Raw genomic sequence first — 26383 nt, forward strand, 5'->3', positions numbered from 1 at the left:
ATATTTATGATTAGGCCCAAAGAGATACCATTGAATTAATAGGGATTCTAAATATAATTATATGATTAGGCCCCACGGCCGGCCTGCCCATTAGGCAGGATTGGGCAGCCTGCTAGAGCGGCAGTTTGACGAGGGCGGCATTTCCCGAGCTAAACTGTCCAAGACGCATCTCCAACAAAATCCAGTGGCATTAGGGCTAAAGATGAGCGCTGATGCGGCCCTATGATAAGCAGTGCCCAAAATATTTAGCTTGTCCATGGCCAGCGTGCCTCTCCAATGGTCTTTTGGAGAGACCCGACGCTGCGGCTCGCCATCAACGCTCCATCCAATTAATTTAATATAAATGATGTAGCCGACGGTAATAAGAGTAATGCCTTATGTGTGTTTTATGTAGCCCATAGACCAAATATATTACAATGTCAAAGAGACAGACACTTTTTTTAAAGCATTATCTTATTAATTGGGCGGCAGGTAACCTAGTGGTTAGAGCGTTGGGCCAGTAACCGAAAGCTGCTAGATCGACTCCCCGAGCTGACAAGGTAAACATCTGTCCTTCTGCCCCTGAACAAGGCAGTTAACCCACTGTTCCTTGGCCGTCATTGAAAATAAGAATGTGTTCGTAACTGACTTGCCTAGTTAAATAAAGATTCAATAAAATTAATGTGGAGAGAGAGTGCAAGAGAAACTCGACTGAAAAAGCCAACGGGCAGACACCAGCTTTGGAACGGCTGCGGCGTAATCAAAGGGCCCTGAAAGTAATTCATTTCAACAATTGTCTTAATTTTTATTTGACTTCACTAACAAGAGGGAGCGTATTTCTTCATGTGAAAAAAAGAGGTAGGCATACCTGTTTAACAGACGCAATTATGTTATCCATATAGATTTAATTGTCAGCATAGCCAGTATATGTCAGTATAGCCAAATCCTCCAATACTGTCACCATGCAGTCTTTATAGCTTGGTTAAAACCAGGGCTCAAATTGAGTGAGGGTATGCCATACCCTTTCTTAAAGAAAAGGAAAAATGGTTAGCATTACTTTTTAATAATTAAGTATCCAGATAATATGAAGCGTTTTATAACAATTAATCCTTAACTCCGTGATGCCTAATACTAGAAACAAACTTTAAAATGCCCGCAAAAGACCCGACTCTGATACATATGCTGGGCTGGGCTGGATAGGGTTATTAAAGTAGTGAAGTAAGGTGTTGCGATTTAATGAGTGTCGGGTTAATTCGTTATATATTAAAATGTTTCCTGTTTCCCCTTTCCCATGTTGTATCACAAAGTGTAATGGATTTATACTATAGTTCAGTTTGGGTCGGTAATGTTACATATTGGATGCCATCCGCGGTGAAAACTCACGGAAGAAGAAGAAACGTTTGCGCTCTCCCTCGGCGCTGAGCGGTGCTACAAGCAAGCATTTTCATGACATTGCTGTGGAGCTTGTCAGGTGACTGACTGTCTCGTTGTGTCCCAGTATGATCAACTTTCCCATATACTAACTGCTGCAGTCAACCAAGTAGCAAGCGCAATGGCACTACGGGACGAACTTTTAAAGTCAATATGGCATGCTTTCACAGCGTTGGACGTGGACAAAAGCGGGAAAGTGTCCAAGTCGCAGTTAAAGGTATGGAAGTATATTTATATACTGTGTTTTTGTCAAACAAACCCAGGCACGTCGTTTTCTTTATTTGACTAAACAATGTTGACATGCTCAAGCAGGAAACTCGTCCTGAACAGAGAAGTTGGCATCAAAGTGAAGGCCATCTGATTTTGGACGGACCCTTTTACTAGTCGTAGAGGATGAGTTTGGGATTATTTAATTTTCGCCCAAATCATTTGCCAGTCTGTTACAGCTCAGATCCGGTGGTAGTCAGATTAATCAAGCTGTAATACACAATTAATTGGTAGCCTATATACAGCCTGAAACGAATGCCTGCCAAATCGTGTAAAAGTTCCTTACAAGCTAGAATGTAGAATGAAGTTACATTTAAATGTACTCTTATCGGTTGTCTGTGTGGTTTGTCCTTCAGCTAGCTGGTCGAAATACTTTGAGACAAAATAAACACAGGAAAGCAGTGTTGTACTACTGGAAACCGGCCAAATATACACACTCCTTTCTTGAAACATTAATACAGTATCTTAACAGCCTTTATATATATTGTAGACATGTTTGCGCAGTGGCGAACCTTTCGGGCTTCAGTGTGTGACAGCAACCGTAATAGCGTCGTACTCGTGAAGGAGAGTGCACCTTTTGTATAACACAAAGGGCCAGTGGTGTAGTGGAGGGTATATGCAGGTATAAACCCTATACCCACTTTGTAATACCTACTGATGTGTATCAAAGTAAAGTAGTGGGGGTATACGATGAATCAATTATGTAGTACAATAAAGAAGTCATGCACAAAGTAGTTTGCGATTGTAATTATCATGCGCGCTGCGCACACTGCCTAGTTTTAACAGAAAATCATTAGCAGGCAGCAAGAGTGTGTATGCAGCGCTCAACTGGTTTTGGCATGGAGCAGCTCACAGAATAATAACATTGGTAGCTGGTAGGATAGGAAATACGTTTCAACTTATATCTACCAGTAAATGCTAACTAAGGCAACAATGGGTATACAAACTAGGTATTATAAAAGTTTTTAGTCCAAAGTGTTGGTTAGTAGGCTATTTGTGATGCGCAATTGTCATCATGGGATGTATGCATGAGGGGCGTAGACATGGATGGGCCTGGGTGGATAGATGCCCACCCACTGGGGAGCCAGGCCCTGACAGGCCCACCCAATCAGATTGATGTGGTTTAAGCATTGTTGTACACTTAGACCGTCACATTTTGGTATTTTTTCTATTTTAAAAAGTGTGATTTTGAGAGTGAAAATTTGAATAATCTATTAGAAAACTTGCAAACCATTGGAAAACATTTTCCACACAGGGTGCCTTTCCTTCGCTGGGTGGGCTGTTTGGGAACTTTTTGGCATATCCACTTCTCCAGGCACCAATACGCCACTGCGTAGGGCCGATGGAAAGACGGCAGTCACACTGCGTGATGTTAAAGGATAAGCAGTCCGTAAACTCAGACATAATAATAATGCAAAAACACAACAATTAAGCATTTCCCAATTGAAATGTACAACTATTACTTCCTATTGCAGTGTTTTTTCTTCATGTTTAAGCACACAAAGTAACCGGTGACCTAATTAAAGTGGAACTGACAGTGTTTTAATTACGTAGCAGATATGAAACAGTCATATCAGTCATAAATATCAAATTCCCAATTTATGCTACAAAACAAACTTTATTAGAGGTTTTAAAAATAGGTTTTATTTTACTCAACGTTCCATGACGTACACTAAGGCATTGTTGGCACAATAGATGGATACAGTTCAATGCATGATTAATATAATTCACCAATACATTTCTTGGTAGTCCAAAAAATATTGCTGTCAGGTTGTAAATCACAGCTGGCCTGGTACATTTTTGCTGGCTCCATTTGGGATGCACTGTTTCACTTTCAATGACTCAATATTCTGGACAAAAACAGACAAAAAAAACATCCATTTATGTAGCAAGCTAAAAACCCGGAGCCTAACATTAGCTACATAGCTAGCTAGCTGCTAGGAGGATGTCATGCCACTGGATGAGTGGGTGAGGGACTGACTATTTCCCCTCATATCATTTTTTGGTGGCTATACACAGGTAGAGATGCAGGTGTTATTTGGTCAACTAGCAAGAACTGGAATTACTTTTATCCAGTTAGCATATCTCTCTTACTAATGCGCAACACCCTTGAATATGACCAGTGTCAGTAAACATAGGCAAAAAAAAGTCAATCATCAAGAACGCTCTAGATAACATGTATACAGCCTAACCAGCTCTGCTACGACGAGTAAAATGGTCAGAGTGAGGTGTTCTCTCATTTGTTTCTGGGAGGAGCTAGCTAGTAAACTAGCCAACTTTAGCTAGTTAGCTTGGGTGCTTGGTTGGGGCAAGCATGCATTGGCAGACAAGCTGCAGAAGGACGAGGAGGCAACAATTCCCCATCATTTATCAGTGTCATTTTGATGGCCAACTAGCTGAAAAAGTTTGAGAGGGTTTATCTAATGTTCCTTCGTTAGATTTTAGCTAATCTTGCTCTAGCATTAGTTGTTGATGTGCATCATTTATGTATTTGCAGAAATCCATTCAGGTGTATTTTGTGCCATTTGGTGAATGCGTTCTAATGATCTAAAGTCACGCTGTTGTAACTAACTGCCTGTAAACACACAGTCCCGTTCAAAGTGAATGATGGCAGGCCCGTGTGGCAAATGGCTTGTTTGTATAAAGGCCTACTGTAGCTCTGATTGGCTAAAGTGCATCGGTCTGTGTAGACTCCGGTCCTGGACAAGACAGATGTTTTTATTAGGTTGAATTTACTGAAGTGTCTATTAATTGGCCAAACGCAAGGCTGCTTTCCCACTGTATATTACTATATAATTTTCACACTCCTTAGTATACGTTATTCCCAAACATTCTAAGAATTTCTGAAAATGTAAAAATGAAATCGAAGTGGTTGCTGGTCAGAAAATATTAAATCAAAAAAATGTCATTCTTCCTGGGGGTGTATATAACCAGATTTGAATAAGATTTAATGTTGCTAAAATTCTTTCAGTTCCACTTTAAATGCAACAATGTTTAACACACAAGTTGTTTTCAAAGAGATGGCTAACCACAAGCGCGCTGCAATTTACACTGGTGACAACGTACGCCAGAGAGAGGGAGCGGGAGTAGATGTAACAACTAACTTTAAAAATGCTCCGTAATTAAAGAGCCACTGAATACGCCGATTGCCACGTTTTGTTCTTCTGCTGCTAATTAGAAACATTCGATTTTAGTCTTGGAGGTGTGTTTCCTGACAGATTCCACGTTTGGTTAATGTTTGTGCCGCATGAGACAATGTAGACATGGAAGCCTTTTTGACTTCCTCAAAATCCTCACAATTAATCTGTGACGCAAGAAATTTGTAAGTCATTTAGATGTTTTTGTCATCGAATTAAGGTGTTTGGTACAGTATATCTTAAGTTTTTTTTAAAAATGGCATAATGCATAGTACAGAACATTCGAAGTCGAGGACTATCTTTGTGAGAAGGGCACTTAAAGGTATTTGTATCCTAGTGCTGAAATCATTCAGGGCACTGTCACAGACTCTGATGGGATAAATCAATAGTTTCCTTTTCTACTCAGGCCATCAGTGCCTCAAGTGAGGTCAGGTGTAGTTGACTAGAACCCTTCCAGTGACCGACGTGTTCAACTGACTCACTACGTAGAGAGAGAGGGATGTTAATTGAGCGTTGTTGCTGGATTGAACATATATTTAGATGATAGATGTTAATAAGTAGTGACAAATAAACTTGACTCTGTAAAGAATAATCTCAGCCCAACACATACAAACAATCTATAAAACGTAATACATGTATACAAATGTCTTTGCTTTCAGGCCCACGGGGAAGGAATTGTATGGGGAGTTTTTCTTTCTCTGGTTGCTTGGGGGATGGGATGGGAAGTTTGGGGTGGAGACTCACTACTTCATGTTTATAATAGTTGTATATGGTACCTGTAAACCCCCCCCAACAAAACAATGACAAAATTAATTTAAAAATAATAATAATAATTTTCACCCATTGCAGGTGCTCTCTCATAACTTGTGCACTGTGATGAGGATCCCCCATGACCCAGTGGCCCTTGAGGAGCACTTCAAAGATGACGACGAAGGCCCCGTCTCTACACAGGGCTATATGCCCTACTTGAACAAGTTCATTTTGGACAAGGTGAGCCCCACATATAGTAGTTTTATTAGGATCCTCATCACCAATTGCACATGCAGCAGCTACTCTTCCTGGGGTCTACATAAAACATACAAATACATGACAAAGTAAAGAACAGTTATAAACAAGAAGAACAAGATATTACACTCAAATATACTGAACAAATATAAATGCAACATGCAACAATTTCTAAGAGTTAGAGTTCATATAAGGAATTCAGTGAATTGAAATACATTAATTAGGCCCTAATCTATGGATTTCACATGACTGGTCAAGGGGAGGGTCTGGGAGGGCATAGGCCCACCCACTTGGGAGCCAGGCCCACCCACTTGGGAGCCAGGTCCACCAACTGGAGAGCCAGGCCCAGCCAATCAGAATTAGTTTTTCCCCACATGGCTTTATTATAGACAGAAATACTCCTCAGCACCACCGCGGACGATCCCGCAGGTGAATCAGCTGGATGTGGAGGGGCTGGCAGTCAGCATGCCAATTGCACTCTCCCTCAAAACTTGAGACATCTGTGGCATTGTGTTGTGACACAATCACATATTTTAGTGGCCTCTTATTGTCCCTAGAACAAGGTGCATCTGTGTAATGCTCATGCTGTTTAATCAGCTTCACTGGCAAAGGAGAAATGCTCATTAACAGGGATGTAAACATATTTGTGCAGAAAATTTGAGCAAAATAAGCTTTTTATGCTGATGGGAATTTTCTGTGATCTTTTATTTTAGCTCATGAAACATGGAACCAACACCTTTTACATTTTGTGTTTATATTTGTGTTCAAATCTGTTTTTGTATTTGTTTTTTAAAGCTAAACTACATTTTTGCCTGAGTTACCTCTTGATTAGATATGTATTCAACCCCATGAGACATGTTAGAATCACCTTTGGCAGCGATTACAAATAAGTCTCTCTGGGAAACGTTGTAACAGCTTTCCACACCTGGATTTGCCCATTTATTATTTTCAGAATTCTTCAAGCTCTGTTAGTTGTTGATCATTGTTAGACATCCATTTTCAAGTCTTGACATAGTTTTGAATTAAATCTGCTTCAAAATCTATCTCTGCCACTCAGGAACATTCATTGTCTTCTTAGTAAGCAACTCCAGTGTAGATTTGTCCTTGGGTTTTAGGTTATTGTTCTGCTGAAAGGTGAATTAATCTCCCGGTATCTGGTGGAAAGCAGTTTTATGTTTTTATCCTGGAAAAACACCCTAGTCCTTAACGATTACAAGTATTCCCATAACATGATTCAGCCACCACTAATCTGGACGCTTTTAAGAAGTCCTCAGACGAACCATCAAACAGGCAAAGCGTCGATACAGGACTAAGATTAAGATTGAATCCTACTACTCTGGCTTTGATGCTCGTTGGGTGTGGCAGGGCTTGAAAAATATTACGGACTACGAAGGGAAGCCCTGCCTCTCGAGCCTACCAGACGAGCTAAATTCCTTTTATTCTCGCTTCGAGGCAAGCAACATTGAAGCATGCATGAGAGCACCACCTGTTCCAGATGACTGTGTGATCATGTTCTCCGTAGTGGATGTGAGCAAGACTTTTAAACAGGTTAACATTCACAAAGTCCGGGGCCAGAAGGATTACCAGGACGTGTACTCAAAGCATATGCGGAACAACTGGCATGTATCTTCACTGACATTTTCAACCTCCCCCTGACCGAGTCTGTAATACCAACATGTTTCAAACAGACCACCATAGTTACCTGCCTAAATGATTTCTGCCCCGTAGCGCTCACATCGGTAGCATTGAAGTACTTTGAAAAGCTGGTCATGGCTCACATCAACGCCATCATGCCGGAAACCCTAGACCCACTCCAATTCGCATAATGACACAATTTCAATTGCACTCCACACTGCCCTTTCCCACCTGGACAAAAGGAACACCTATGTAATCCTTTATCATCTGCAAGCCCTGCCACATACAATGAGCATCGTATCTACGTCGTATCCGATGTAGCGCTATATTCTCTTCTGTCACTTCCTCAACTTCTCATAGCTCAAGTACTTAGACAAGGTTTCAGTTACCAAGGTATGACATAGACAAATGTCAAGAGCCCCCCCCCCCCCCTCCCCCCAAGTGGCTATGACCCTACCACACAGGTTGGGGGCACTGCCCCCACTCCCCAGGGATACTCCACCCTAAAGGTTGTGTGTGTGTGACTCTCTTCCTCACTGACTCACTCCACTTGTCAGACAATGACCATGACTCAGCCGGAGAGACAATCAAGTCCATCGCTGACTGTTCCACAGAATTCCCCATTCTCCCATGTGGACCTCTGCAGTCGCTCACTATGTGGAGCACAGCATTCCTTCTAGTCGACTAACCCTGTAGAAACCTGGAATGCAATTGTTCATTGGGCGCTCTGATGTCAGAAGGGGAATGAAAGAAAGCAAGGCTACACAAACATCAAGAGCACCAAAATAGTTCAAGGCTTTTATTCAACATTTTAAGGCTGCTGTGGCAGAATTATTTCCTAATTTCATGTCTTGCTTCTGTATAATTCTGTATTTATAGTATGCTGACGACGTTTTTCACCGTGTCATTCTGCTTTGTTTGCGAAGTTAGTATGATGATTCAACTTCTGTCCCTTTATCAGTCTTAGGCATAGCCTTTGCCTAGACCTCAACATATTTCGATCCAGCTTTCATGATCGAGTAATCCATTGGCGCTATCATATTTTTGATAGATGTACTTTTTTTTGTCATTTAATTTCACAATTACATTTGTTCCCTCTCTCTTTTTTTTTTCCTTTTGACTTCAGTATATAAACGGGCATCTCTGTGTGGTGTGATCATTTAATGATAGGATGTTTCAGCCTCCTGGAGGACCCAAGGACAGTGATAAGACTGTTTGTAAACCACTTAGGATGTTCCACTGCAGAGAATACTAATGAACACGTGTATCGGCAGTGGAGAGGCAGCGCTGGGTGCTGGAGGGGCCGTGACAAAGCCCCCCATTGTTGATGTGCAGAGAGTGGGAGAATGGCAGGGATTGAGGTAGAGGGAAAGGGAGCCACTGCCTCAGTCTGGACCGGCTAGTACGGCGCGAGAACGAGCCGAGCAATGACATGACATTGTGAGGACAAAGAGCGAGAGCTGCTAGTTCATACCAATCCAACTTTCACAACTTTTCTACTGCTCCTCCCTCCGCCTCTATCTGCTAACCTCACTGGTGTTACTGTGAAACTATCCATCAGATTACTCAACAATGATAGAAATGTATGAATGTATGCCATTGTTGTGGATATATGTCCATCTATTCATTAAGGAGGATGTTTTAAACACTCCTTAAGATGTCCAGGCTCCTGATGATGATGATGATGATGATGAGACACATGCAGCTTGCATTTCGATAGTATCTCTGTTTGTTTATCTGCTGGTTATCTCTTGCTATTTTTAGATGGCTGATTGTCAATATCAGGCCCATCTCTCTGTTGTGTTTTAGCATGACTGCTCCGTTTATGCAGAGGAGTCCTACATCTGCATAAACGGCTAAGTGAGCTGAGGTTAATGTGAATGTGGTGTCAGGATGTCCTGTGTTAGAACAGTATTCTAGTCCAGTGCCACTGTGGGTGCTCCTAATCTACATGATTCTGCAGAACGCTTGCCAAGAGTTCCCATGGAAACGCCAGTGTATGTTCATTCACTGCTGGAAGAAAACATTTCCCCTCTACAGCACTGATTGTACTGTTTCCAAGGGTTTCCTCCCTCTCTGTTGTCGAATTTGAGTTAAAGGGGCAACCCGAGATCCATTTTTGGACTTTTAAATTAATGATAGTGTGGCATAAAGAGAACATTGAAGATGTCCTGAGTACAGGACCAGCCTATTGTCTAATTTGTGTTTTTCCTCATATGAAAAATGTATGTCTCCAGCCAAGTGAGCTGAGAAATGTTGCCTGATTTCAGGTCCAGGACAACTTTAATCGGCAGGACTTTAACAGAATGTGCTGGACCCTGTGTGCTCGGAAGAACCTCAACAGGACACACCTCCTCATCTCGGATGAAGACGCCTTCAAGATCTGGTGCATCTTCAACTTCCTGTCCGAAGACAAATACCCACTGGCCATAGTCACTGAGGAGGTAAGATTGGACAGGGGTCGTGTTCATTAGGCACCCAATGGAAGAAAAAGGACTGAAACGGCCAGGCACTGTCCAATAAACGCTAATTTCTGTTTTCTTTTGCAAAATGTTTTAAAACATTTTCGCCGCGTGTCCTAATGAACATGACCAGGGCTCTGATGCTGGCACAATTAGCCCCGACACAAACCTCACTTTGTGCAACATCTGGGTTGATCATTACCAACTACATCAGTCATCAGTTGTAAAGCTAATTAGTCAAACTCATGATACAACATTATTTTCGTGCTCCGTAGTGCACATCAATGAAACCTCTACCTCCTGTCACAGTGGACTACAGAAGAAGGGAGTGGGTTATGGGTAAAGAAGTATTGTTCTGATCCACTGTTGCATTTTACATACCGTTTTGGAGAAACACCCTCGCCACTCCCAATCCGCTCTCACAGAAAAGGAAGTTAGCAACTTCCTGTTTTTTTTATTTATTAATTTAATTTAACTAGGCCGGTCAGTTGAGAACAAATTATTATTTACAATGACGGCCTACCAAACGTCCTCCTGCGGGGGCTTGGATAAGAAAAATCTATATTAATTAATATAGGACAATACACACATCATGACAGGCGAGACACCATAACACTACACTACATAAAGACAGACCTAAGACGACAACATAGGATGGCGACAACAGCATGGTTGCAACACAACATGACAACAACATGGTAGCAACACAACATGGTACGAACACTATTGGGCACCGACAACAGCACAAAGGGCAAGAAGGTAGAGACGTGATTTGAGTCTTTGAATGAAGAGATTGAGATAAAACTGTCCAGTTTGAGTGTTTGTTGCCACTCGTTCGTCGCTAGCTGCAGCAAAATGAAAAGAGGAGCGACCCAGGGATGTGTGTGCTTTGGGGACCTGGCAGAACGGGTGTTGTATGTGGAGGATGAGGGCTGCAGTAGATATGTCAGATAGGAGGGAGTGAGGCCTAAGAGGGTTTTATAACTAAGCAACAACCAGTGGTTCTTGCGACGGGTATACAGAGATGACCAGTTTACAGAAGAGTATAGAGTGCAGTGATGTGTCCTATAAGGAGCATTGGTGGCAAATCTGATGGCTGAATGGGAAAGAACATCTAGCCGCTCGAGAGCACCCTTACCTGCCAATCTATACATTTCGTATGGTTAGGATTGTCATCTGAATCAGGGTTAGTTTGGCAGCTGAGGTGAAATGGGGCCGATTACAATAGAGGAAACCAAATCTATATTTAACTTTAGCCTGCAGGTTTGATATGTGCTGAGAGAAGGACAGTGAACCGTCTAGCCATACTCCCAAGTACTTGTAAGAGGTAATCACACCTGTGGGAAGAGGGGCATTCTTCTTACCAAACCACATGACCTTTTGTTTTGGAGCTGTTCAGAACAAGGTTAAAGGTAGAGAAAGCTTGTTGGACACTAAGAAAGCTTTGTTGTAGAGCATTTAACACAAAATCCGGGGAGGGGCCAGCTGAGTATAAGACTTTATCACCTGCCTATAAATGGATGAGAGAGCTTCCTACTGTCTGAGCTATGTTGTTGATGTAAATTTAGAAGAGTGTGGGGCTTCTCGACAATGCAACAACAATAAGAAATCATAAAAGATAAGAATACGAACATGAAGTAAATGGCTGACTAGAGTAAACATTTTAGCATAAGTATAACACAGGAAGGCACAATTTCTTTGCATGTGTTTTGGGGAAGGGGGAATTGGGGGAGCAAGTGTTTTTAAATTGTGCACTATTTAGAAAATCCCAATAATAGTATGGTAGCAGCAGTTGTGATGTGTGCGCGCTTGTGTGCTAAGGTGTGGAGAACCAGAGCAGGTGGTCAGTCCAGTTCAAGTGTTCAGCAGTCTGATGGCTTGTAGGTAGAGCCTGTTGGTATCAGTCCTCATCCTCCGACACCGTCTGCCTGACGGTAAGGGAGTAAACGGCTCGTGGCCGGTGGTGTGTTGGTCCCTTGATGATGCTGCGGGGCTTCCTCAAGATGTCCTGGATGGGTGGGAGCGCCGTCCTATTAATGTACTGGGCCATCTTCACCACCCACTGGAGGGCCTTGCGGTCGGGAACGTAGCAATTCCGGGACGCTCTCGATGGTGCAGCGGTAGTATTTGGAGAGGGCCTGAAGTAGTGGTGGTGGTGGTAGTAGTAGTATTTATTGGGATCCATGCCGCTGCTCCTGTCCTATGAGCCGCACCGGCTCGCATAAGCCAAGGATTCGTGCAAGTCCACCCACCTACATAACACAATAAGCGTGCCCGTGCGTGCTGACGTATGTCTGTGTACTCACCTGTGTCTCTTCCCAACCCCCCACCCCCCTCAGATCGAGTACTTCCTGCGCAAGCTGACGGAGGCCATGGGTGGCAGCTGGGTGGAGGAGCGCTTTGAGGACTACAAGCTTGAGCTTTGCACCAAGCAGCAGTGCCTGAGTGCCTGGGAGATAATCACCCTGGTGGGCACTGGCACGTTCAGCAAGGGCATGGACCGCCAGACCCTCTCTATGGGCATCACCGAGGTCTTCCACGAGCTCATCCTTGACGTATTCAAACAGGTCGGCCTCAGAGCCATTTAGATCTCCATGCCTTGGCAAATGTTGATATCAACCAAACTACCGTCATGTGACGTGTCCATGGTCGATGGATAGCGTTGACCAGTGTTATGTACCAGCAATACTGTAGCATGGATTGAGCTTTTAAACACCACACACCAAAACAATGTCTGGCTGAGTGTAATGTCGCTTTTTTTTATATGGACCACATGAATATTGACGATTTTAGAATCTCAAATGCAACACCACAAACTCATCATGGTGGCTGTGCGGCGGTCAACTAAGCAATTATTCTGCTAGTTTTTCAACACCGATATTAACACAAACCGACAAAAGACAGAAACACAACTGTCTGAGCCTTCCTGTTTTTCGCTTGCTGCAGGGCTACATGATGAAAAAGGGTCACAAGAGAAAGAACTGGACAGAGCGCTGGTTCCTCCTGAAGCCCAACTCCATATCCTACTACGTGAGCGAGGACCTGGCAGAGAAGAAGGGTGACATCCTGCTGGATGGAAACTGCTGTGTGGAGGCAAGGAACACTAAACGACATCAACAAACACAAACGACAACAGTAAACGACAACGACCAATGCTCATTCATTCATTTGAACCCTTAACCGAACTATAAAATGCATGTTGTTGGAAGAGTGTAAAAAAAATGTAAATGAAATTGTCTTTACAGTCGTTACCGGATAAGGAAGGGAAGAAGTGCCTGTTCTACGTCAAATGCTCCGACAAAAGCTATGAGATCAGCGCGTCGGATAAGAAGAGGAAACAGGAATGGATACAAGGTAGGAAGAGGACGCATTTCATTTGGATGTAATCATCAGAAATGAAAGCACTTGTACATTGCTCATACCGTATTCATAGATTACAAATGTATATAGTTTTTGTGTTTTGAATCCTGTTGTGTAATGTAACTCTAGTTCGCAATTCTCTCACCATGCATTTGATCTCCTGTTGTTATTATGGAAAGTATAGGACTGGACATCTAGACTTTTTTCATTGGTATAAGTACAGGGGCACGTTCAGCAGAGCTCAACATTGTGGAACATTCAGATAGAAATATGTTACGTAGAATAGTCACGCGCCTCTGTCACGATTAATAAGTAGTCATATCAGCGTTACTCATCGCATTTCTACCTGCAACATTCCACAACCTTTTCCTATACTGAACATGGCCCAGCCTTGGACCTGACCCCTGTCTTGGTGTCTCTTCTCCATTTCAGCCATCCAGACGTGTATCAGTCTGCTGAAGCTGGGCCGGCCGGCGCCGCACCGCGAGTCCCGCCAGAAGCGGAGGGAGCTGAGGCAGAAACAGCAAGCGGAGCAGGAGGAGCTGGAGCTCAGGATGAAGGAGCTGCAGACGGCCAACGAGGACAAGCAGCAGGAACTGGAGGCCATGAGGAAGGTGAGCTCACTCACACCGGTCAACGTCCTCCATTTTCAAACTACTGAGTTGAGCTGCCCTGTGCTGGCCTAGTTATGCATCCACAATGTGAAAAGAAAACCTTGAAGTCAGCACAGTAAGGTAGTGTGAAAATGGGAGGTGAACACTTTACTTGACACTCAGTGTCGTAACACATTATGACACGTTCATAACCATGTCATACGTCATAACAGCTGACATAACTTGTCATAACCTGTTATAATATGGTCCTAACACTGTCATGACACATATATTTAGACCTGTTGCGACACGTATTGCGTTATTTTATGGCTGGTTATGACGCCTACATAACAGTGTCAAAACCCGCAAAACGTTCCATTACACAACAGCCTACTATGTATATATATATATGTTTATATATATATATATATATATATATATATATATATATATATATATATATATATATATATATGTATACATATATATATGTGTATATATATATATATATATATATATATATGTATCCATGTATGTATATATATAGTAGGCTGTTGTGTAATGGAACGTTTTGTGTGTATGTATATATATCATCAGCAACAGTGCATTGGGGTAGGTGCATGTCTGATATCATTGTGTGAGCAATTACAGTGATAATTTTACAGGGTCTATATACAGTGGGGCAAAAAAAGTATTTAGTCAGCCACCAATTGTGCAAGTTCTCCCATTTAAAAATATGAGAGAGGCCTGTAATTTTCATCATGGGTACACTTCAACTATGACAGACAAAATGAGAAAAAAAATTCAGAAAATAAATTTATCAATTTATTTGCAAATTATGGTGGAAAATAAGTATTTGGTCAATAACAAAAGTTCATCTCAATACTTTGTTATATACCCTTTGTTGGCAATGACAGAGGTCAAACGTTTTCTGTAAGTCTTCACAAGGTTTTCACACACTGTTGCTGGTATTTTGGCCCATTCCTCCATGCAGATCTCCTCAAGAGCAGTGATGTTTTGGGGCTGTTGCTGGGCAACACAGACTTTCAACTCCCTCCAAAGATTTTCTATGGGGTTGAGATCTGGAGACTGGCTAGGCCACTCCAGGACCTTGAAATGCTTCTTATGAAGCCACTCCTTCGTTGCCCGGGCGGTGTGTTTGGGATCCTTGTCATGCTGAAAGACCCAGCCACGTTTTGTATTCAATGCCCTTGCTGATGGAAGGAGGTTTTCACTCAAAATCTCACGATACATGGCCCCATTCATTCTTACCTTTACACGGATCAGTCGTCCTGGTCCCTTTACAGAAAAACAGCCCCAAAGCATGATGTTTCCACCCCCATGCTTCACAGTAGGTATGGTGTTCTGTGGATGCAACTCAGCATTCTTTGTCCTCCAAACACGACGAGTTGAGTTTTTACCAAAACTTTCTATTTTGGATTCATCTGACCATATGACATTCTCCCAATCTTCTTCTGGATCATCCAAATGCTCTCTAGCAAACTTCAGACAGGCCTGGGCATGTACTGGCTTAAGCAGGGGGACACGTCTGGCACTGCAGGATTTGAGTCCCTGGCGGTGTAGTGTGTTACTGATGGTAGGCTTTGTTACTTTGGTCCCAGCTCTCTGCAGGTCATTCACTAGGTCCCCCCGTGTGGTTCTGGGATGTTTGCTCACGCGGTGAGATCTTGCGTGGAGCCCCAGATTGAGGGAGATTATCAGTGGTCTTGTATGTCTTCCATTTCCTAATAATTGCTCCCACAGTTGATTTCTTCAAACCAAGCTGCTCACCTACAATTTTGTTTCTGGTGTCATTTGACAGCTCTTTGGTCTTGGCCATAGTGGATTTTGGAGTGTGACTGTTTGAGGTTGTGGACAGGTGTCTTTTATACTGCTAACAAGTTCAAACAGGTGCCATTAATACAGGTAACGAGTGGAGGACAGAGGAGCCTCTTAAAAAAGAAGTTACAGGTCTGTGAGAGCCAGAAATATTGCTTGTTTGTAGGTGACCAAATACTAATTTTCCACCATAATTTGCAAATAAATTCATAAAAAATCCTACAATGTGATTTTCTGGATTTTTTTGTTCTCATTTTGTCTATCATAGTTGAAGTGTACCTACGATGAAAATTACAGGCCTCTCTCATCTTTTTAAGTGGGAGAACTTGCACAATTGGTGGCTGACTAAATACTTTTTTTGCCCCACTGTATATATGCTGAAGACTGGGATGAATGCAGGAGCAGATTTCAGGAGCAAGACAAGACGGATGACTGATAGTAAGGGCATGTACGTGATAGGCCTATCTGGCTTATGTGATTAGGATGGTCATAATGCTTATTGGCAGTGTCATAAAGTGTATTTTCTTAGTCCAAGTAAAGTGACACAGGATGGTCATAATGCTTCATGACAGTATCATAAAGTGTATATCTGTACAAGTTATTTCAAATATGAATGAAGATGATTTTTTTTTTTTTAAATGAAAAAGGATTTTATAAACAAACGTTCAAACAAAAGGATACTTATTGGCAAAGATTTTTATGGGGGGGGAATAAATGTGGGTTTTGACACTCTAGTGTAGGTGTCATAACCAGCCATAAAATAACACGTCACAACAGGTGTAAATATATGGGCAATGACAGTGTTATGATCATATCATGACAGGTTATGTCATATTATGACATGGTTATGGGTGTCAAGTAAAGTGTTACCAAATGTAGTCACCTACTATCTCCACTGTTCTTAGTCTAGTCTGGAAGTCACGAGGCTAGTTGCTGGAACACGTTTAAAACAGTCAGAGGGGGGGGGGGGCAGGGGGGAAAGTGGTTCATCACCGTCATCACTTAAATGAAGAGAAGACCTATGAAAGTGAAAAGACAGTGCTACTTCGGGATGTAGGTCACCTGAAAGACTGTAACTTTACATGTGTGAAGTTCCTCCCACAGAAACCGTTGGTGGTAGATTCGTTGCCACGTGTGCTTCTGAATGTTAACAATAGAATAGCCCCACTTTCTGGTTTCCTCAATGGTTTCGCAATGTGAGAGTGTGGATTGCGCTGTTCAGGGGAATGAAGTGTGTGTGTGTGTGTGTGTGTGTGTGTGTGTTTAGCTTAGCTTAGCTTTTTGTCACTTTCACTTTTCCCAGTCAACTCTCTTAATCCCGATTTGAAAGTTATTTTAGTCTGGCCTTTTGATGCCGTTTATTCACAGTTGAAGTCCAATTATCACTGCTCAGTTGGGTCTTTTAATTACAGATGAAATGTCACTTAAATGAGATGTTTCCTCATTTCACTCGGCAGCAGAAAACAACATGGACAGTTAAAATCAAATACATGATGGCAATATTCTCCTATACATGCGGTGAAGAGGTTAATGGGATGGAGGCCATTCGCGACCATTCAATCGGATCTAAGAAAGTGAATATTCGTCATAATTTGTGTTCTAACAGGCCCACAATGTGGTAGATTGTATTTGTTTGTTTTCGCTGCATAATATTTAGAAGTTGTTCTTTTCGGGTTCAGACAAAATGTCTGCAAAATGCTAACTCCCATTCGTATAAGCTGGTTGCATAGCTAGCCATATAGAAATTGGTGGGTATTTGAAGCCGTTTTTAAAAAGTGTAATGCCGTTGATTTGCGACGACATCCATACTAGTATTATACTTTTTACCCTAACATTATGTGAAATACACCGGGACTATTGTTTAAATTGTAGGCTGATTTTGATGGGCGGCAATGAGGAGATTCTGAATCTTTCCCCCTCGTGGCGTTTCCATTGTTTTGGTTGAATTCCATTGATCTCTTTAACACGTATTGAGCTGATTTTTATATTCACAAAGCAGTTCGGGTTATGAGTGAAAAAAACATTCGGAAATGTTATTTCACTGGTCGGTGTTATTGTACTAACAACATTTCATATTCAATATGTTCACGCCCTCTATTTTCTGTAGAGATTGGTAAGGAAGATGGCGCTCTAAGTTCCGGTACATACCAGTGCTTCTCTTCAATACCCATTGTAGCAGAGCTCTTATAGATGAGACCCATGACTAGTCATCTGGACAAGCTCAAATGAGCCATACGACAATACCATAAAACTTTATTGTCCAATGTAACACATGCAGTGTAGCTGTGGACAATCATTGGATTTATTGGGGCAACAATGTCCCTGTGTCTGAACGTTCATTGTGCCCCTAGTACTCAATGCATAATGAATGAACAACAATCTCCCATTGAGGTGCAACAAGTTCCCGTCTCTCAAGCTCCCCAGTCCAGGACAGGTCTGTGGTACACACAGGACTGGAGGGTGAGGGGTCGGCGCCCTTTATTAACCCTTTAACCCTGGGTTCACTTGTACACGTTAGCCATTCTGTGATCGGTTGGTCACTTCACACTAACCTGCGGTAGGTAGTGAGTGAGTAACGAACGAGTTAGGTCAATTGACAAGTCACGGCTGCACGGAAAGAGTCAAATTAGGATTAATCGCCAGTTTTGAAGATGCCACTGTCGTGGATAGCAGCTGTTTTACAGGGTCCTGAACAATTCAGCTGCTGTTTCTTATGTTGATTTCAAATTATTTTGTACGTCATGTCTTCGCCATTTATTTCCTACGACCGAAAACGGCTTCTGGAGGTCAGAACAGCGATCACTAATCTTGATTTCTACTTCAACAGGTCGGCAGCTCTAGACGTTCGGCTTACTCCGGATTCAATTAACAACCAAGTTTGATTGAAAATAACGTAGTTGTTGGAAGGGACGATGCAGTTCAAACAATTTTTAAAAAGTGTCCTGCCTGCCATTGTGTTGAACAGCTGAAGGATGGGGTTGTAGAAATGAACTCAAATTCATAGACCGAGCTATGGATGCAAGGACAGCACTTCCATGAGATCAAAATGAACGCTTGAACCATGTTTTGAGGCTACACAGTGTTGGTTTACATGTTCATTGTTTACAAACAAGGTTGTGTTTTGGGTACCTGATTGGGTATGACAGTTGAACTAAGCGCATGAGGCATTTTATAAGTTAAGTGCCATCAGAAAGTATTCATACCCCTTGACTTATTGCACATTTTGTTGTTGCAGCCTGAATTAAACATGGCTTCAATAGATGTTCTCTCACCCCATCTACACACAACACCTCATGACAAAGTGATGGGAATGTTTGCAAATTTATTTGAAAATGAAATGGAGAAATATCGCTTTTACATAAAGGTTTAGACACACCTACTCAATCCAGGGTTTTTCTATAAAAAAGTACTATTTTCTACATTGTAGAATAATAGTGAAGACATCAAAACTAGGAAATAACACATGGAATTATGTAGTAACCAAAAAGGTGCTAAACAAATCAATCTATTTTATATTTGAGATTCTTCAAAGTAGCCACCCTTTGACTTGATGACAGCTTTGCTCACTCTTGGTATTTTCTCAACCAGCTTAATGAGGAATGCTTTTCCAACAGTCTTGAAGGAGTTCCCACATATGCTGAGCACTGTTTGGCTGCTTTTCCTTCACTCTGCAGTCCAACTCATCCCAAACATCTCAATAGGGTTGAGGTCGGGTGATTGTGGAGGCCAGGTCATCTGATGCAGCACTCCATCACTCTCCTTCTTGGTCAAATAGACCTTACACAGCATAGAGGTGTGTTGGGTCATTGTCCTGCTGAAAAACAAATTATAGTCCCACTAAGCCCAAACCAGATGGGATGGCGTATCGCCGCAGAATGCTGTGGTAGCCATGCTGGTTAAGTGTGAGTTGAATGCGGAGATCATCCGTTCACCTACTCTGCATCTCACAAAGACACAGCGGTTGGAACCAAAAGTCTCAAATTTGGACTCATGAGACCAAAGGACAGATTTCCACCGGTCTAATGGCCATTGTTCATGTTTCTTGACCCAAGCAAGTCTCTTCTTATTGGTGTCCTTTAGTAATGGTTTCTTTGCAGCAATTTGACCATGAATGCCTGATTCATGCAGTCTCCACTGAACAGTTGATATTGACGTGTCTGTTATTTAAATTATGTGAAGCATTTATTTGGTCTGCAATATCTGAGGCTGGTAACTCTAATGAACTTATCCTCTGCAGCAGAGGTAACTCTGGGTCTTCCTTTCCTGTGGTGATCCTCATGAGAGCCAGTTTCATCATAACGCTTGATGGTTTTTGTGACTGCACTTGAAGAAACATTCAAAGTTATTGAATTTTTCCGGACTGACTGACCTTCATGTCTTACGATGAATAAGATGGACTGTCATTTCTCTTTACTTATTTGAGCTGTTCTTGCCATGACCCTATTTGGTAAATGTTATCTTCTGAATACCACCCCTACCTGTCACAACACAACTGATTGGCTCAAACGCATTAAGAAGGAAAGAAATTCTACAAATTAACTTTTAATAAGGCACACCTGTTAATTGAAATGCATTCCAGGTGACTACCTCATGAAGCTGGTTGAGAGAATGCCAAGCGTGTGCAAAGCTGTCGTCAAGGCAAAGGGTGGCTACTATATGCTATGTTTTACATATTGAAACCATTAAATTGTTTTTAACTAGAACAAATTCTTATTTACAATGACATCCTAGGAACAGTGAGTTAACTGCCTTGTTCAGGGGCAGAACTGCCTTCTCAGCTCCGGGATTCGATCTCGCAACCATTCTGTTACTGGCCCAACGGCTCTAACCACTAGGCTGCCTGCCGCAGTAACTTAGAACAATGTGGAATGCAAACATGTTCAACGTATTTAACAAAGATGGGATATGGCCTACATTTTGTTTCTGTAGGCTATTTAACAAACTAGGCTATAATGGACTAACATTCAGATTGGAGTTGATGACATAAGACCGTAAATACACAATTTGAAGCAACCACATATTTAGCCATGGAGCACATTTTAATTTGCCAGTGAGGAGCAAGCCTCTAACTTTTATTCATCAAAACCCAGCCCTTTCGCGCTACCATCAGCTGCAGTCCCATAATTCATGCAGTGAAAATGATAAAAAAATATATTTCTGACACAACCCTGGACCTATAGCCCTTCCGCCAGTGCAAAGATGTACCGTTGCGTCAGGTGTATCTGTCGTCAATTATGCTCAATTATGTAATGACTGTTCCCTCCGCTATTTGTCAGAAACTGGAGGAGGCGGCGGCCAACGCGGCAGAGGAGGAGAGGAGACTCTTGCAGACGCAGACTGAACAACAGGATCGCTACAGGGTGGACCTTGAGAGGGAGAAAATGGTACCTACCTACACACAATTTAGTGACCAAAAGAGATTGTTTAGACTGTAAGCTACACCAACAGCTGACTACTAACCCCTATGTGGCCAGCTAATTAATTGACTTCAACAAATTGGGCCGCACCCCTTTAGTTGGCTACTATTTCATTACGCTGGCTTTTCAGCGACCCACTGCACCCTGTGAGACTTCAAGGTGTAGGTACAAGTTGTCCCTAACCAGTGATACAGCTTTATCAGCTGTTTCTCTTCATTTATTCAGTTAATTCCTGCGTCCATGAAAAAGGATTTAAACTTTCTAGTTATTTTGTCCCCCTGTTTATTCTCTTAAGCTCATAACCTTTGACATTTAGTCCAAACATCCTACTGGCAGACTTTATAAATGACATTTGTTTATAGGACCATCTATCAATGAGGTTTTCCATTTATTTTATTCTCTCAAGTCTATGTCTGCTCTGTTACAGGATGTACCCACAAGGGTTGCGTCCTTTTTCTTTCTTCCTGTTATTAAAAAAAAAAGAAAATGAACGTCATTTTTACAGATTGGCATTCGCAATGGCAAGTGTTTCCAATCATTAACTGTCATAGTCTGAATGGTAGGGCTGAATGATAGGAAGTTAGTGAGCTTAAGATAGAAAAGGAAGCGAGTGGTACACAATGGGTTAAATGAGTGATTTTAAAGGGATAGTTCGCCCAAAGTAGAGTTTAATGCATTTTAAGTAAGTTAAATGAGTGCTACAGCCTACTAAGCGCTGACTCCTAGTGAATGGGTCGTCCGGTCCATGAGCACCACTAGATTTAGTCTTGGATACCTGTAGTGCTCTTTTTATACAATTGTCTTCTCGCCGGTCCTCAGGTGCGACAGGAGATGGAGGAGCAGGTGGCTCAGAAGTCCACTGAGCTGGAGCAGTACCTGCAGCGCGTCCGCGAGCTGGAGGACATGTACCACCGCCTGGAGGACGCCCTGGAGGAGGAGAGAAGCGCCAGGCAGGACGAGGAGACGGTTCGCAGGCTCCAGGCCCGGTCAGTGCTCCACACACAGAAAAGCAGGCATATACGCATGCACTCTTGAGATGAATGTACGGTGATGGACTTCATTGTCTCTCTGGCTGAGTCACTGTAATTGTCTGACAAGTGGAGTTTGTCAGTGAGGAAGAGGGAAACGCGTGCACACACACACACACACACACACACACACACACACACACACACACACACACACAAAGCCCCCATCAATGGATTCACGTGGGGGCTACATACACGCGGGCAACAGTCCCTCCAGTACAGAAACACTTCCTTCCTTCCTCTCTGCTGACACTTGTGCTTCTCTGGGCTCCAGCAATTTCTCACATTGTGTTCTGAGTAGGGAATTTGTGCGGGTGCGCGTGCGCGTGTATACGCTACGGGTGGATTTATGTTTGCAGCGTAATTGTGTTTTTGATCAACGCATCTCTTTTTTTTTCTTCCCCTGTTTTGAATGTGACACACGCATCTGTTCCCTGGACTTTTCTGTCCGCGTCCTCTCTCCAGGTTACTGGAGGAGGAGGCCACCAAGAGGGCTGAGCTGGAGCAGATCCACCTCCACCAGCAGAGGGCCATCTCTGAGACGGAGGCGGAGAAGCAGGAGCTGGAGAAGGAGGGAACGGCCAAGGAGAATGCCCTGCAGGCCGCCATGCTGCAGCTGGAGCAGCTAGAGAGTGAGAGGCAGGGGGCACTGGAGCAATACCAGGTGAGGCATGCATTAGGGGTCGGTTTCCAGGATTGAAGATTCACGGCCTGCTTCTGGACTAAAATGTACTTTCGACAGAGGTTCTTCATTGAGCCTGCTTTTCAGTTCAGGAGTAGGGACTAAATTTGGGTCTGTTAGAACTAGGGTGCTTGAGTTGTGGTGCTAGAATGATGCCTAATTAGATGTTTAGGGGGTGCTAGAGCGGTGTCTTGGCAACTACTACCAGGCGGCAATTGTAGGGGGCACCAGAGTTCTACAGGTGAGCCGTGGGTTGTCCTGTTTCAGTATTAAAAACCAACTTCCACTTAATTTGAAAATGGGATGACTTACTTGCACAAATCGACTGAGATCGTCTCTTCTTTGTTTGTCACAGGACGTAATGCAGAAACTGGAGGACGCAGCGAACAACACCAGGACCTGGAAACATAAAGTGGCCCACCATGAGGGATTGGTCCGCCTCATTCAACCAGGTAACACAACACTATATTACTGCACACTTTCCCTCTCTCCTCCTTTTTTATCAATACTCTCTTCATTTAGTTATCTTCCCTCTCTGTCTGTTCTGGTATTTTGCTTTCTCACCGTCTGTGGCCTGGGCACATCTCAATAATCTAAAGTGGCTTCCTCATTTCCTTTCCTTTGTCTGCAGTGATGTGAAAGACCTTTATGATTTTTGTTTTCTCAGGTTCAAAGGGGCCTCAGAAGATCACTAACTGGGGCCCAGCAGCCTTCACTGATGCAGAACTAAGCCTGAGGAAGAAAGATTGGCAGGAGAGGAAGAACCGACCCGCCCAGACCCAGTAGAGCCCCCATTCAACACACTCATGGTTGCTGAATCATTGATGGAACATTGATGCAACTTTGCCCTCAGTGTGCAATGTTGCGTCTTCAGCATTCATTAACTCAAAAGGGAACAGGGAAGGCAGGCTCACTTTTACAGATACCAGGGTTGTGTTCATTAGGCCCCAAATGGAAGTCAACAAACTGAAACAGAGAAGGCCTACCTAGGCTTTTTGTCCAATAGGAAAGGCAAATTTTATTTTTCCGTTGCAAATCGATTTGAAACGTTTTCTGTTTCGTGCCCTAATGAACTCGACCCAGGTGCTGCACAGATCTTGATACTACCTGCATAGCCTGAGAGTAAAATGAACAGCCAGATTCAAATTGCTTTCATATGATGGACTGAAGGAGCTGCGCACTTGACACTAGTAATTCAATGTCTGAGGAAGGTGGAGTGTGGTCCGAAACGTTAGATTCCTTTTATCAAAACGTTTTTGACCGTGTTTTGATTATACATTTTCTTCCTAAGGGATTTCACAATTGTTTGTGTCTTTTGTAAATGTAAAACTACAGCTTGCATAATTTTTATCCGTTTGTGGGTTACCGTTTTTGGTTCCATTGCCAAAGTGATAGCACTTAATAACCCATAAAGTAGTATGAACAAAACTCCACGTTAACATCATCAAATTTCATTACTTATGAAAATAATAATCAAATAACTAGCCATCATACTGTACTACTCCCATTTTATTAAATGTCATTTTTGCGTACACATACTGTGAGAAATGGGACATTTGCGGTGTTACACTTGAAACATTGCTGCTACACTGTAATGAAAAACTGTACAGTAATCGGAGGTATTATCAACATTAAAATAAACGATTTACGGCAACATTGTGGGAGAATGTTATGGGCTAGGAAAGAATTGCTGTATTTCAAATGTTACTGTAATTTCACCACATAGAATACAGTACCCTACCATATCTTTGGCACACCAAAACCCCTTTATTTTTTTTATTTTTTTGAAACCTTTAACTAGGCAAGTCAGTTAAGAACAAATTCTTATTTACCATGACGGCCTACCCCAGCCAAGCCTGACCCGGACGACGCTGGGCCAATTGTGCGCCGCCCTATGGGACTCCCAATCAGGTTGTGATACAGCCTGGAATTGAACCAGGGTCTGTAGTGACGCCTCTAGCACTGACATTCAGTGCCTTAGCCCACTGCGCCACTCGACAGCCCTCGGCCACTAGTGGATGCATGGTATCGTTGTTTCTGGCTCATTCAAATATTTTGAGGAATGCCTTGTAAAGGCTGTATTTGTTGCACCTGGTGAGTAAGAGTGCCCTATCACTTTAACTCCTACGTGGTTATAGTTCCCCATCAATAGAACTCCCCATGTTGTAGTCCTAAAAACTGAAAATTATTTACTGCCATCCCTATGGGGGAAATTAATGGGGTTTTGGGATAAAGTCTGACGTTAACACAGGCTTCGGAGATCTTATATGTTTTAATCTATGAGATATCAGTCAGGTACCATCACCTATGTGCTTTCATGCTTGTTTTGATTACAGAAATGCTTCAAAATTCACAGCGATGTTTCCCGATGAAGAATATCTCATAGAACAAAACGTGTAAGGTCGTAAACCTGTGTTTACCACAGACTTTATTTTCAGCGTTTATCCAAAACCCCTACAAAAACCTGATTTCATTTCCCGAAAGACTTTGGCCAACGAGCCATGGCGGTGTTGGCGCCTACTAAAAGACACCATTACTATTGCTCTCTATTTAAATTCTATAGGGGACAGATTGGAGTGGAACAAAAATGGTTAAGCGTTGTATCTTCATGTGCTTTTGGTCTGTTTTGCCCTGTAGTTCCGGCCAGTTTAAAAGCCTTTGTTGGCCCCTAGAAGTATGCGTGATATAAGACACTCAAATATTCATTAATATGCTGTAATGTGTAAACTTCACCTAGCAACCACCCGCTTGCACCAATCCTTTGTAATTACCGAAAAGTAAATTCAAACCCCTCCCTTCAATCATCCATTCATTCCGATTACAGTAGCATTTCATTTATTTTATAATAGTACATTTTAAGGTATTGTACTCTGTCATTACACAGTACTTGATACCGTATTTATATTACTGTAGGTGTACTGGAAAATGAAATGCAGAATTTCTTTACCTGCCACTGAATTGCCTGTAACTGTCAAATTCACAGCAACCCCTTTACAGTGTAGCAAATTACAGGGCTTTGTAGCACGGTGCCAGAACCACGCTCATGGTGGGGGATGGAATTGTCATTTGTGAAATTGTCAGTATACAACTTTTTGTGTTTTGTAGTCGTTAATGTGTTTAAATAGCTGAAGACTGGTGTCATGTTTTATTACAGGGTTCAGTCTTAAACAATAATTGTATGCAGTTGTTGCAAGGATGCACACGTAAGTAGAGAACTGATTGTTGATATATCATGTAACAATATTCACAATAGAACATAATAGACACAAGACCCCAGTCTCTAATTGATATGATGCTGCCATTGAAACAAGAGGAATGGTATGTTACTTTCAAATTATGTACTCCAGGGGGCACTATAGATTTAGAAAACGCAGGTTATCCTTCATTTGGTCATCTCCTAAACATAATTTACTTATGCAATGGATAATACAACATGTTATGCTGTTAAAATTAACAGTGTGTGTTTGGGGTCCCTATTTCCATTACTTCACTGCATAAACCCTCCACTTTCTAAAATAAAATATAATCTACAGTGAGATGTAAACCAA

The 26383-nt window shown here is 42.3% G+C and overlaps 1 protein-coding gene across 1 annotated transcript; it reads left to right on the forward strand.

The window, feature by feature from the left end:
• The first annotated feature begins 1256 nt into the window (after positions 1 to 1256).
• Positions 1257 to 26383, forward strand: swap70b (switching B cell complex subunit SWAP70b). Its single transcript, XM_021566512.3, has 12 exons — positions 1257 to 1627; positions 5664 to 5804; positions 9725 to 9898; positions 12256 to 12483; positions 12863 to 13009; positions 13162 to 13270; positions 13709 to 13890; positions 20985 to 21092; positions 21945 to 22111; positions 22619 to 22817; positions 23191 to 23287; positions 23503 to 26383. The coding sequence occupies exons 1-12, from the start codon at positions 1532 to 1534 to the stop codon at positions 23619 to 23621; spliced, it is 1767 nt and encodes a 588-aa protein (XP_021422187.1). The 5' UTR covers positions 1257 to 1531; the 3' UTR covers positions 23622 to 26383.

This window comes from Oncorhynchus mykiss, chromosome 2 (assembly GCF_057628025.1).
Source record: "Oncorhynchus mykiss isolate SJ-2025 chromosome 2, ASM5762802v1, whole genome shotgun sequence".
In the NCBI taxonomy this organism is placed as follows: domain Eukaryota; kingdom Metazoa; phylum Chordata; class Actinopteri; order Salmoniformes; family Salmonidae; genus Oncorhynchus; species Oncorhynchus mykiss.